We start from the raw sequence: 13206 nt of genomic DNA, 5'->3' as shown, positions 1-13206 counted from the left end.
TCTCCTTCATACAACCAATGCAGCTGTTGCATGTACATTAGCTGTAGAGTAAGGGTGGTTACATGGTTGTTACCTCCAATATCACAGTGGTCTAGGACTCTTGGCATAGCATAGATACATGTCTTACTGTAGGCTGTACACCACCTGGGTGTAATTTGTAAAGTCTAAAGGTCTGAGAACGTAAAAACAATGGTAACAGACTGCAAAACTCAGTGATGATTCAACATGGTGATATTCTGAATAAAGAGTTCTCAGCCCTGCTTGTAGCTGTTTCTATCACTTCACGCTGACTCTGACATTTTAGGCTTTAGAGCAGTGGTGGGCAACCTGTGGTTCACAGGCCGTACACAGCCCATCAGGGTAATCCGTTGACTGTCCGCAGGCACAGCCACTCGCAGCTCCCAGTGGCTGCGGTTCGCTGTTCCCGGCCAATGGGAGCTGTGGGAAGTGGCGCGGGCTGGCCAATCTATGTGGGGGAGTGATGCATGGCATATTTAGGACCATTGCTATTTCTTTATTCATGTATCTTTTATCTTTTTGCATGTATCATCACTAGGCTTTAGAGCTCTCATCCAGTTGGAACAGTGGAGGCAGTTCCCACATCTGAGTTTCTGTTTCAGGCTAATTCAGAGCTTCACTGTGTCCCATTTTAAAAATTATCTTCACAGTCAGGAGGGCTAGGAATTTTTTTATTCTTTCCAAATGAAAGCTTTCATACTGGATCATAAAAATTTATCGTAGGGAGATCAGATAAATAGATCAAACAGGCCAAGAGTTTGACATCTGTGCTATCAATTATAAGGTTGATACTATATCAGAATTGTTACATATTGCTTGTTATCTGAAATGGATAGTAGATTTCATAATGAAACTCCCTACGCTAAAAAAAAAAAACACAGTTACATGAACATGAAGTGATTGTCACATGAGGATAGATTAAAGTTAATGACATTCAATTGTAGACTACTGTTATCTCACATTTGTAAAAACTACCTGCAGAATGGACACAACATGCTTTGGCAAGTATTCTTAACCCTGCCTAATTCTGTGAAATATTATTCTTGGCAGAGACCCTGGAACAGTTGGTGCCGTTGCTATAGACAATGAAGGAAACGTAGCTTGTGCAACATCCACTGGGGGACTCACTAATAAACTGGTTGGCCGAGTCGGTGATTCAGCGTGCATAGGTATGGTAAATGAAATCAGTTAACACTCACATTTTCTATGATTGAAATGAAATATTGACACTAGCTGATCTAAAATTGAGGCTTAAATTAAAGCATATTAAAATGTGTCAGTTTATCCTTTTAAAAACTGCTCCTTCCACACAACCAGAAGGCTGCAGGTCAGGTAGATGTTTTGTACTTACTGTACAGATTTCTGGTAGGTCTGAACAAACAAATAGGAGACACTCCCCCTTTTTCTGGAAACTGTATGGTCTGGCGTTTCCCTATCATGTCCCTTCCCTTTATACTGTGATACTCTTATGCAAAAACCAAGAACTCATCTGCTATGTTCCCTTGCAACATGGACAAAATTGCAACCTGTTCCCCTCTAAGGCTCTGTTAGTTGCTCAGATGGTGTTTAATCCAGGTGTCTCCCAAACAAAAGGGTCAAAACCTAATGTGAAAAATTAACCAAATGCACCAGATTCTTCTCCCATTTATACCATTGTATATCAGGTGCAACTCCAATTGCAGTCATTGGAGTTTCATTAGAGCAATGAGAATTTGACTAGAAGTGTCTAACATGACTGGCAACTTAAGCCACTCTTATTTAAAGCTTTGACTCTCTCCATGAGTTCCTGTTTATAAAGAGCCATGGAAAGCATGATGGTGGGAAGCAGAATAGAGGAAATGTGATAGGTGTTCTCTCATCTATAGGTAAAGAGACTTTTAATCAATTCCCCAGTGAATTCCTCTAATGTGACAGGCTTGTATTTGGTGATTGCTACATAGTTCTTCCATGGAACCAGAAACTGGAAAAACAATATTTTTAGTAAAACATGTTCCAAACTTGAACAGCATTCCTGCTGGCAGCAGCTGATTAGTAGATCCAGAGCCAACATTGCTTTACATCCAGAATTGCTGAGCTTGCAGGCAATTATGGTGCCCACTGACTATTTTTAGCATGGTTTGCAACTTGAGCATACACTGAACCAGCATGGTCCTCTGCTCACCCTAAATTGCCTTTTCCTTAAGCTTCGTCTCATCTAAATTGTAGCAGCATGGCAAGAGCAGTGCCTCCTGGTGCACCTTTCAGACATCTTGATGCAGCTGCAGGTCTTCTGGGGGTTGGGGGTGAGAGGCAGGAAAGAAGGCTGTCTACCTCTGACTTACCAGCTAGTTGTACATTCAGTATTATCCCCCTCTGGGGTAGGTGGAGGGGCTCAGCCCCAAAAATTTCTGAAACAAAAAGCAAACCCAACTCAATCGTTGGCTGTCCCCCTGTCTTCCCTTCATCTTCCCTTCGGACACCCCAGTCCTTCCCTTTGGGCTTGTTTCCCACCACAATCTCTTACTCGCTCCTGGGATCCAACTGCTTCTCCAGCTAGCAGGCCCATCCTTCCTTCTGTAACTCTGCAAGCAGAGCTCCCTTCAGGCAGAGAACTGTCCTCCTTCCTGACTGGCCACGACTCAACTGAGCCAGGCTCTCCTATAATTCCCCCTCCAGGCTTGGTATTGGCTGCAGTTATAGCAAAGTGGCTGTCCTTAACCATGCTGGTGTGGAGCTTTTCTGCCCCATCAGATAGATCTTCCTGGCTTCTGCATTTTGGAGCTAGTATTAAAAGAAAAAGAATGAAGCTGAGAACCATTTGGTGCAATAGTAACTAGCGTGTTTCTTCCTAGTAATTGACAAAATACTCACTTCTCAGATACCCCAAAGAACAAACCTCTTGTAACCATCCAGCACTCCTATTATGCATGCAGGATTCTTGAGTGGAGGGGAAGGAGTTGCAGAATAAACTATGGCAACGTTTTCAATGCATATTGGATCTTCTGGGAGGTCCAGATTTAATCAAAGGAGGGAACTTGAGTATCCCTTTTTGGGTGGGAAGGAGGAAAGCCTTTCACTCTCTGCTGCTCCCCCATCCTAAAGTCCATACTACCTGTAGTATTCCTATCCTATGCACCTCCAAAAGGCCCATGGCAAATAACTTCCTTAGCAGATACAATGGAGATGACTAGCATAGAGAATGGTAGAGAAGGGAGCCAGTGGATAAGGGGGCACGGAATGAAGTAGTGGTATGATGGGAAGGGGGGGTCAGTAGCCTGAGAGCATTCTACTTCTTGAGGACCTCAGGTTCATCACTCTGTGCTATACAGGAGGTGCATCAAGGCCCACCCCTCACAAGTCTTTGGACACTAGCTGGGGATTGATCTGCCTTAAATTGTCTCAGTGGGATCCCTCAAAACACATCTGCATTCAAAAAGAGCCTTATTAGGCTTGGCAGATGTTAGCCTAAATAGGATTGCAGGAGGGGGAGAGATTTTGGTTGACCCCTGAACAACATGTTAAGGCCCCTAACCAGTCTCCTAATGCTTGGCAAGGGTGATGTACTTACCCACATCATTCTCCTGTGTCTCCCCTGTGGTCTACAGGAATAAGGCACCAAATGTGTGGCCTTCAAGGGGCCTACAGGGAGTTTTCCGTTTAAAATATGATCTGCCAGGACTTTTTTTTCTCTTCAGGAGCATCATCAGTGTGTGGCTTTTTTAAGGTTCATTTTTCGGGGGAGGCACAACATTCATAAAAAGGAGCATGCTTGAAACTGTCTCTTCTGAATGCAAGTGTGACAGGTTGGATCACAAAAACCCCCTTGGGAGCTGCCAACCGATGTGCCAAGACTACTTCTATCCCTGTTTTCCCTGCCAGCTCAGGACTTCAGCACCCTGTCTTGCTGAGTCAGACACTCTTTTCTACTTCAGCAAAGACCCAGAGTTTGAATTACCTGCCCCAAAGCTGCAGGTTTGCCAGAAAACAGCTCACAGAAGTGTGCTTGCCTTTAGCACCCAGATGCCAAGCACACTTCTGTGAGCTGTTTTCTGGCAAACCTGCAGCTTTGGGACAGGTAAAACTCAAATTGTTGGCCCTCTAACACAGAGAGAGATACGCACAGTTGTTTGCTCCCCCAGGTGTTAATACATACTCTGAGTTAATTAATAAGTAAAAAGTGATTTTATTAAATACAGAAAGTAAGATTTAAGTGGTTCCAAGTAGTAACAGACAGAACAAAGTAAGTTACCAAACAAAATAAAATAAAATGCACAAATCTATGTCTAGTCAAACTAAATACAGATAGGATCCTCACCAGTTCCAGAATGCTCCCTTTTTATAGGCTAATCTCCTTTTAGCCTGGGTCCAGCAATCACTCACACACCCCCTTGTAGTTACTATCCTTTGTTCCAGTTTCCTTTAAGTATCCTGGGGTGGTGGAGAGGCTCCTTCTTTAGCCAGCTGAAGACAAAATGGAGGGGTCTTTCATGGGTTTAAATAGACTCTCTTTTGTGGGTGGAGATCCCCTTCCTCACTCCTATGCAAAGTCCAGCTCCAAGATGGAGTTCTGGAGTCACCTGGGCAAGTCACATGTCCATTCATGACTCAGTCTTCACAGGAGGAAGCCAATTTACACATGGTATCTTGTATGTCTCCAGGAAGACTTCTTACGTGGATTGGAGCCTTCCAAGCTCTTTTGTCTAAGTGCTTCTGGATTGAGCACTTAACTTGCACATTCCTTTCCCAAGAAGTGACCAAATGTTTTAACTAAGACTACTTAAAAATCAAGCAATTATACAGCCAAATGTTCATAACTTTGAACACACAAATGGTGCCTGCTTACAACTAGAATGAACATAACCAGTAGATCATAACCTTACATATAGCAAAACCCTATTCCAGTTATATCATACATACATTTATGAGCACCCCCACCCCATAACGCCTTGTGGGGTACACTGTCCCAGCAAGATTTTCTACTTTTGTTTTTAAATTCAAAGAATTTTAAAAGTATAAGCAAAAAATAATTTGAATTTGTTTTCCATGGCTCCTGACATTGTAACTATTAATTGCACCATTCATGAGCACTAGATTGTTTTTTAAGTCAAACAGTTCAGTGAGTGGTTGTTTTAGGTGAGAGTTGGGATATCAGGTAGTTGTAGGACCTTAACTTTGGTGTTGATTTTAGTGACCCATGGAGAGGCACAAACACCTGTTGCTTAAATGATGGCACCTGGAGGTCTTCTGACATCAGCGGTTTGCTGCACTTCTGGGTCAGTGCAGCCTTTTGAATTTACAAAGGTAACTTGGAAGCAGCTCTCCTGTTTGGGCTTTTCTCCCATGCTCTGTCACAGTAGAATTTTAGTGCTGCTACCTGGCTGGCTCTTACCACCTCTCTGCTGCCTATTGGTCAGCACATTCCTGCAGTGCACCTCCCTAGCCAGTCAGTCATCAGTGCAGGTCTAGCTGCCTCACATCCTCCACTTCTGGCTTCCCATTTTCCCCACCATCACCCTACCTGCCTTTCCACTTTTGTCTTTCCTGCATGCCTCTCCTCTATCTACCTACTTTTGATCTGGCTACTATTAATGCTCACTCCTTCCTATTCCAACATCAGATTCACCATTATGCCATTATCTTTCCAACCCTATAACTTGGCAACCAACCTCTTCCAGCTGTGCCTGACTTCTCACGCTGCTGTTGAAACTTTCAGGAAGAAATCAGAAACAAAGATGTCACACATGAACTTTCAGCTTTTTGTCCCTAGAAGCAACAGGACCTCCAGAACTTTAGAAATTGGCCTGTGATTTGAAATCATGCATTGCTTGTAAATCTCTTTTTGCTCTAAAGCTTTAGTGTCATACTTTTTCTTTGAGCAGGAAGTGGAGGCTATGCTGATAACCATGTTGGTGCCATCTCTACCACAGGACATGGAGAAAGCATGATGAAAGTGGTCCTAGCCCGACTTATTCTCTATCACATGGAACAAGGTACAATCTAAACTTTCCAGTAAGATGAAGGAAAGTAATACTGGAACTAATTAGTTTATGTAAATTATACTCTTAGCAATGCAGTTCCTGTCGTCTCCCCCTAAAAAACTGTTTCCTGGCCATTTTTGGTTGGATTATCTCAAAACACACACACACAATAGCAGGACTAAAAGTGCAAAACAAATAAATTCCAACTGTGTTCTTTGAATATCAAGTAGTGTGGATATTTTTGTTCCATTATGTTTTAGATACAGCATCATAAAATATCATTCATATAAATTATTTTAAGTTTAACTGAAGATTTTTTTACAATTTGTAAGTAATTTCATAAGCAGAGAATTGGAAAAATGCAAATGCAAGCAACTTAGTAAAAACAAAGAGTACAAATAAAGGAAAGTATAACACAAGAAGCTTAGAGACTCCATAGGCTATAACAATTCATAGGGCTGAATTGCTTGTAGCAACAGAAATTTTACAACCGTTTTCCTCTCCGTTCAAAAAGGAATTCATAGGACGGCATTTTAGTTTTGTTTTGGAAAGTGTACTAAACTGTATGTTAAGTAGACCAGGTGCATATGTGGTAAACAGCTGGCATGGGGCGTCTCATCTGACTGTAACACAATCTAACTGTGGATGACTCTTTACAGCTTTACCTTCATTAGTTAGGATGTCATCCAAACCTTGTAAACAGTCAGACAACATACTTGTACTGCAGTTACAGAACCATTAATGTAGACATCACTGCTAATTTTAGAAAGCTATGGTTTGCAAGTATTAATGAGCAATAACTTTTGATACGCTTACCAGAATAGGAACTACAGTAAACAATTTTTCATTTACATTCCTAATCATAAGAGAAATGTGAAACAAGAAGGCAAGTAGCAGCTGAGAGATCTGTAACTGCTACATGTTTTGTGGTCCCAACATATGCTAGTCATGGTTCATTCTTAGCAGAGCCAAGAGAAAATATCAGTATAAAATATAATACTCCATACAGATTATTCCCCAAAGCCCTGACATGCCACAGCCCCACCTCACAGTCCTATTTCATTGGAGTTCATTCCTTTCATAAATGACCTCCCAATCTTAAATTTACCATAAAGAATTGAGCCAGGTTCTTTTCTCACATACCTGATTTTACATTGGAGTAACTCCATTGAAAACAATGGAGTTACACCTGATTTACACCAGCCTGAGAGGAGAATCACAATAAAACCCTTTTTAAACATATTTCTAAATTTCTTAACGTGTAGAAATCCTCTCATTGTTAGTTTGCCGCTATTCAGCCTTCCCTGAAATGTTGAGGAGCAACCTAGCTTCCAGTCAAAGACCCCAGCAAATTAGCAATTCCTCAGCATTTCAAGAAAGGGCCAAAACTCACTCCTATCATTATTTCTACTTTGAGCACTTGAGCTGCCAACAGAAGCAGAATATTTAAAACCGTAAAATAAGCCTGTGCACACACTTAGGGAAAAATTTTCTATGTGACTTAAGAGCCTATATGTCATTGAAAGTCAGTGTGATATAGGCTCCTAAATGCTTGATTTATTTTTGAAAATAGGATTTAGACTACTAAAAATAGGAAACAAGTGTCTTAAAATACCAGTGTTGCATATAATGCATCCATGAAGTGTTAAGAATGGCTGGCTCTCCCTTAACATCTTCCATTTGGGGAGAGTCATATTTCTGTTTCCTCAATATTTGAAGGAACGTTTTGAGCAGTGTGTTTGTTTAGTTTCCTCCATTTTTCTGGGTGCCAAGTATTGCAAGTTCACGTAAGTTCTTCTTGTCATGTATAATCTATGACTTGTTCAGAAAAAATCTTTTAACAGCTATTGGAATTTCTGCCTTATGGTGGCAGCTGTTGCCTTGGTGAAAAGTCACGGGGTGAAATCCTGATCCTGTTGAAGTCAGTGGCAAAACTCCCATTGACTTCAGTAGTCAAGATTTTGCCACAGTGTTAGAGAATGGATTCCCATCGTGCAGTGGCAAAGATTGTGAATAGTTTTCTATTTTATAGGGGTTTTTTGCACAAAAAGTTTGTAGGAGGGCTAATGCATATAGTCAGTTTATAAAACACACACACAATTTAACATCACAGCTGCTTTAGTTCACAGTATTAAGACCAAGCACTACGGCATTTCTGGAGACAAATGAAGGGTTACAGCTTATGAACAAGGACATAATTATTAACAGACTTCTGCATAGGACAAAGTGTTCTTAAATCTGTTTAGAAAGTGCTCTCATTAGTAGGGATTGAGTGTGGTAAAGGATCTTGGCTGTTGATGTCATCAGTGCATAGTCCGGTAACAATATGAAGGCTGATAAGCAGATCCTTCCCCACAGTGGCTGCACCCACAGTAGCATCAGTGTCCACATTACCAAAATTCATCACACACAGAATTCACACTCTGAGCTCTTCAGGGTTCATTGGTCTAACTTTGTAGGTGTTTCAGTTCAATTCTCCATGCATTCTCTCTTAGGGTCTTGGCTGGCTGGTTCTTCCTCACATGCTCAATGTCTAACTGATTGCCATATATGGGGTTGGGAAGGAATTTTCACCCAAGTCAAATAGGCAGTGACCTTTGGGGGGAGGGGGTTGCCTTCCTCTGCAGCCTCTGGGTGTGGATCACTTGCCAGGATTATCTGGGTATATCTCAATCATTTCCCTGCCATTGTCGGGGGTCTCAGGCATGGTGCACTTCAGTCCCTCCTATTCTCTGCCTGTGGCTTATAATAGTCTAATCTCCTGAGGGCTGTGATACTTTGGTCTACTTTTGTTTCTTGGGTTTTGAGTGGGTGCTAAGGAGGCTGGTGGCCTGTCATATACAGGAGGTCAGACTAGATGATCTGATGGTCCCTCCTGGAATTAATTGTGAGTGTTCAAGTCATAAGTATATTAGACAGAAATTCCCTGGCAGGGCGCTGCTAGTGGCATGTTTACAGATTGCTAACAGTTACCACCACCACCCTTCAAAAATGTCCTATTATGTGTCACTGAACTACAAAGTTCACCAGATATGCTAAGTCAAAAAGACTAAAACCTGAGAATAATGGGAAGCTTCATAAACCCTGTCTCTGCAGTATTACTACAGCATAGAAGCTATTTGCAGTGGTTCACATTCCTCCCATAAACAAAGCATTTTCCAGCGATTGCACTTGTAACTTCTTGGGCATTCAGTAAAGGAAATATAGAGGGCCTGGTTCTGCACAGAGTGAAGTCTGAAGAGAACTTTGTCATTGACTTCAATAGGACCAGAAGCAGATACTACATGATCATCACTCTTCTGTGTTCTTGTTTTCAGGAATGTCACCGATGGAGGCTGCTGACACTGCATTGAATTATATGAAAACAAGAGTGGGTGGATTAGGAGGTGTCATAGTTGTCAGCAATTCAGGGGACTGGGCAGCAAGGTTCTCCACCAAGCAGATGTCTTGGGCAACAGTGAAGGATGACCAGTTGCAGTATGGCATTTACACAGGGGAGATACATACGAGCTCTGTTGCAGAAGCACTTGAATCCAAGTAATTCTGGGGATGAAGAAAAGTGGATAGTACGGCAGGACAAAGATCTCAGTCTTCATGGGGAGCAGTGAAAATTGATGTTATCTTTCTGAAAAGATTTACCCTCTATTAAATATTCCCAGAATTCACCACATTTTACAAGCAAACTGGAACTCAGAAGCACTAGGCTTAAAGATGATGGATGTGGATATAGTGATCAATTAAATGTCTCTAGAAAACACCAGGGCTGGTGTCCTTTCAAAAACCAGATGGCGTGTAGGTGTGTAGAAGAGCATCCCCTCATGTCTGGGCCTGGCGCAGCTGGCTCTCTTCTAGCACTCTCCGCAGAGACAGTTGCTTAAGCCTTGTAGTGATCTGCCTCTTCTTGTGATTCAGCCTCTCCAGCCAGGTCCCACCCCTTTTAGGGTAGTGAAGTCCAACAGATAATCCAATGTCCTTACAAAAGGTCTTCAGCCCCAATTCTGGCCTACTGTGGTCCTTAAAGCTGCTTATCTCAGGGCTGTTAAGTCTGTTTTCACTTATATCAGGGGTCTCATGCCATCTTCCCTGGTGGCTGGCAGGGGAACCCAGGTCCTCCCACTACACTAGGTTCCAGTCCAAGGACCCTTCAACCAGCAGCCGAAGTCTACCATGTCAGACTCCTTCTGCTGCCTCTCTGGACTTCTTTCTACCAAGTCTGCCAACAGGCCTCTCTCACAACCTCTCTAAATTCACCCTCCTTTCAGAGCCAGATCTTCCCCCTGGAATCTGCCAGTAAATCTCATACCACCAAGTGTACAATTTAACCCATCTTCACTTTTCATCCTTCCTAAGTTTCCCTTACACAGTCCCTCAGTTAACCACCTGCCAGAGCTCTCTTTCTGGAAGTCCAGATCCTGCCCTTTTATCAGAGCTCACCACACTGAAGCCTTTTCAGTCCTAGTGACTGCACTGTTTCTCACCTGGCCTCTTGCTAGACTTCTCTACCCATAAGAGGGGTCCAAGGACAACATTCTTCCTAGACTTCCTCCTCGACCCTCAGGGTCTTGCTACTCTTGAATGCAAAATTCTTTTCTCTCTCCCTGAAACCACCTTCTTCCTTTTTTCTATCTGCTTCCTGTTTTATGGTAAAGCAGCCTCAGCCTATGAGGCTATGACTGCCACCTACAGCAGTTTTTGCATAAGCAAAATCTATATCCTCTCACCCAGTTCTGTATCCTTAAAAAAAAAAAATCAAACACTTTTTTTAATACTATCCCACTTTCCCAGTACTCACCAATTCTTTCAGACTATATTCTTTCACCTTGGGTGCATCTTGGGTGCATCTCAGTTCTTCATAAAGAATTTTTCTTTCTATGTAACTGCCCCTGCATTGCCACAGCAGATGCTTAACTGTTTCTTGGACTTTGCAGGTTTCCATAACCAATTTTTGTGCTTGTTTAGTAAATTACCATTCAGGTCACAGTGACCTGTTAGCCCTCTAAATGTATAGCTACTTCACTTCTTCTTGTCATAGCTATTAAGTTATCCTCAAGTTTAGGACATATTTCATAGGACCTTTGTCCTTTTATTCTCTGTAGTCCATAGTTCTTGACATTCCCTCTTAACCAAACTTTTGAAAGTCCTGTATACTCAGAGGACTCTTTATGTCAATCTCCTCATTTTAAGGCATTTTTCACTGCTTTATCTGCCATTTTGTTGCCCAGTATCCCAGCATGCACCGGAATCCACGCTATTATGATAGGTATACCCAACTGTACTCTCTTTAGTTAGGAATAATTTATTGAACCAGTCCTGTTTTCCGAGGCTTCCTTTTCTAATCACCATTATGCCATTATGACAGGTATATCAGGTCACAAAATTGGATAGTCTCATAGGTCTCTTAATTTCAGATTCAGGGATACAAAAGGCCTTTCCCAAACTGTATTATCTCTAGAGCAGTCAATATAGGTTTGGCAATGAAGACCCCATTTGCCATATATAAACTCGTAAATTATAGCCGTCGTATTTGATGGTTCTGCTCTTAGCTTTGTTGTATCATATAATTTCAAATCCACAACTGGGGAGACAACCATTGTGCTATAGTTTGATTTCCCATGACTAAGGATTTTAATTTCTTCCAGACGTTCCTTTTTAACCCACCTTTTGGCCCTGTTCGCAGGTGGGAGTTTGTCTCTACTTAATTCCCAACTGTCCTCGTATATTTGTTTAGTACTCTTATCTTTGCTATTTCCATTAACCTTAGCTCAGAAGGCTAAATCTAACAATTTCTACCTTAAATTTAGAGGCATTTCTCAGGTTGCTACCTGCAGCACACATGAGAGTCCAGAGTCTTAATACTCGCACAACGTGTTATTCACAAAGCTTGGGCTTGGATCAGATCTGAATTTTCTTCCTTTTTTGTGTTGATTTTAGAAGTTGAATTAAGTCTTGGTATCCATAATGCCCTTTACAGCATCAACAGTTTGTTCTTATCTGCACCCCCAGTTGTTCCCAGCAATACTTTTAAGCAAATTCATCCTATCTTTACAGTTGCTTCTGATTATCTATAACCTTTCCAAGTTAGTTTATTGAACATAACTCACGACTGTAAAATTTTGAACTGATGTTTTTTTTCTGTATAGAGAGAGAGGTTCTGTTCTTCCCCAGTCTTCCTTTTTGGTGAAGATCATTCCCTTTGTTTGGGCAAGTGAGAACCTAAATCCCCAAGTATCTCCCCATTCTGAAATTCCTGAGTGCTTCATTGGTTCTCTCCACAGCTATCTTAAGTCTTCGATATTTGGCCCATATATCACAGTAATCTGCAAATAGACTAATACCTAACTATTCCTGCCTGTATAATCTCTGGGAGATCATTAAGAATAATGTTAAGCAGGCTTGGCCTGATAACACTCCCCTGGGAAATGCCATTCGTTAATTTTATAAATATTTGACAAACCTGCCACCACCTGACTTGTATGGTTCTACCACTTAAGCAGTCTCTTATCCACCAAAACATTCTTCCTCTTACTCCAACTGTGGCTACTTTATACATGAAGCTTCCCTCTGTAGCATGTTGTTATATGTTTTTCAGTGTCCAAAAAGACAGCTATCAAAATCTGTTTTGTATTTGTTTCTAATCTTACAATATAATCAACTATGCATCTTCCTTTCCTGAAACCACTTTGTACACAGTTTAGTAGCATACTTGGAAAAAATGAAATTATAATCTCTCATTTATCAGTCTTTTCATAATGTTGCCCACACAGGATGTGATAGATCTACATGCATCACGTCTTTGTTTAGTTTGCCAGGTTTTCCTATCAGTATAACCACCGCTTGATTCAATTCTGCTGCTAGTATTCCGGTTCCTTCCCCACTCTGAACTTTAGGGTACAGATGTGGGGACCTGCATGGACACTTGTAAGCTTAATTACTAGCTTAGATCTGGTATCACTGCCACCATCCAGAATTTTCACTGTCTGGATCACTCCCTTTTCCCCAAAAACCCTCCCCTCCCTGGGTAGCCTTGAGAGACTCCTTCACCAATCCCTAGTGAGTCCAGATCCAATCCCTTGGATCTTAAAACAAGGAAAAATCAATCAGGTATTAAGAAAAAGGCTTTTAATTAAAGAAAAGAAAGGTAAAAGAAAACCGTATAGGAGATAATAGCATACCAGCTACTCTCACAGACAACAGATTCAAAACACAGAGGATGTTCCCCTGGGCACAAATT

General features: G+C 41.6%; 1 protein-coding gene across 3 annotated transcripts in view; it reads left to right on the top strand.

Moving 5' to 3' along the window:
• Window positions 1-12902, top strand: part of ASRGL1 (asparaginase and isoaspartyl peptidase 1) — a 34510-nt gene extending 21608 nt beyond the window's left edge. For 2 of the 3 annotated variants that reach the window (XM_030555695.1, XM_030555696.1), the window contains exons 5-7: window positions 1069-1187; window positions 5877-5987; window positions 9293-12902. In XM_030555695.1, coding sequence (XP_030411555.1) covers window positions 1069-1187; window positions 5877-5987; window positions 9293-9516 — 454 coding nt within the window. In that variant the 3' untranslated portion in view covers window positions 9517-12902. The remainder of the gene's footprint in view (window positions 1-1068; window positions 1188-5876; window positions 5988-9292) is intronic. The other variant, XM_030555697.1, reaches the window with a different exon arrangement.
• The last annotated feature ends 304 nt before the right edge of the window (window positions 12903-13206 follow it).

This window comes from Gopherus evgoodei, chromosome 3 (genome assembly GCF_007399415.2).
Source record: "Gopherus evgoodei ecotype Sinaloan lineage chromosome 3, rGopEvg1_v1.p, whole genome shotgun sequence".
In the NCBI taxonomy this organism is placed as follows: domain Eukaryota; kingdom Metazoa; phylum Chordata; order Testudines; family Testudinidae; genus Gopherus; species Gopherus evgoodei.
The sequence above is the reverse complement of the archived record's forward strand: the minus strand, read 5'-3'. Positions and strand labels throughout refer to the sequence as shown.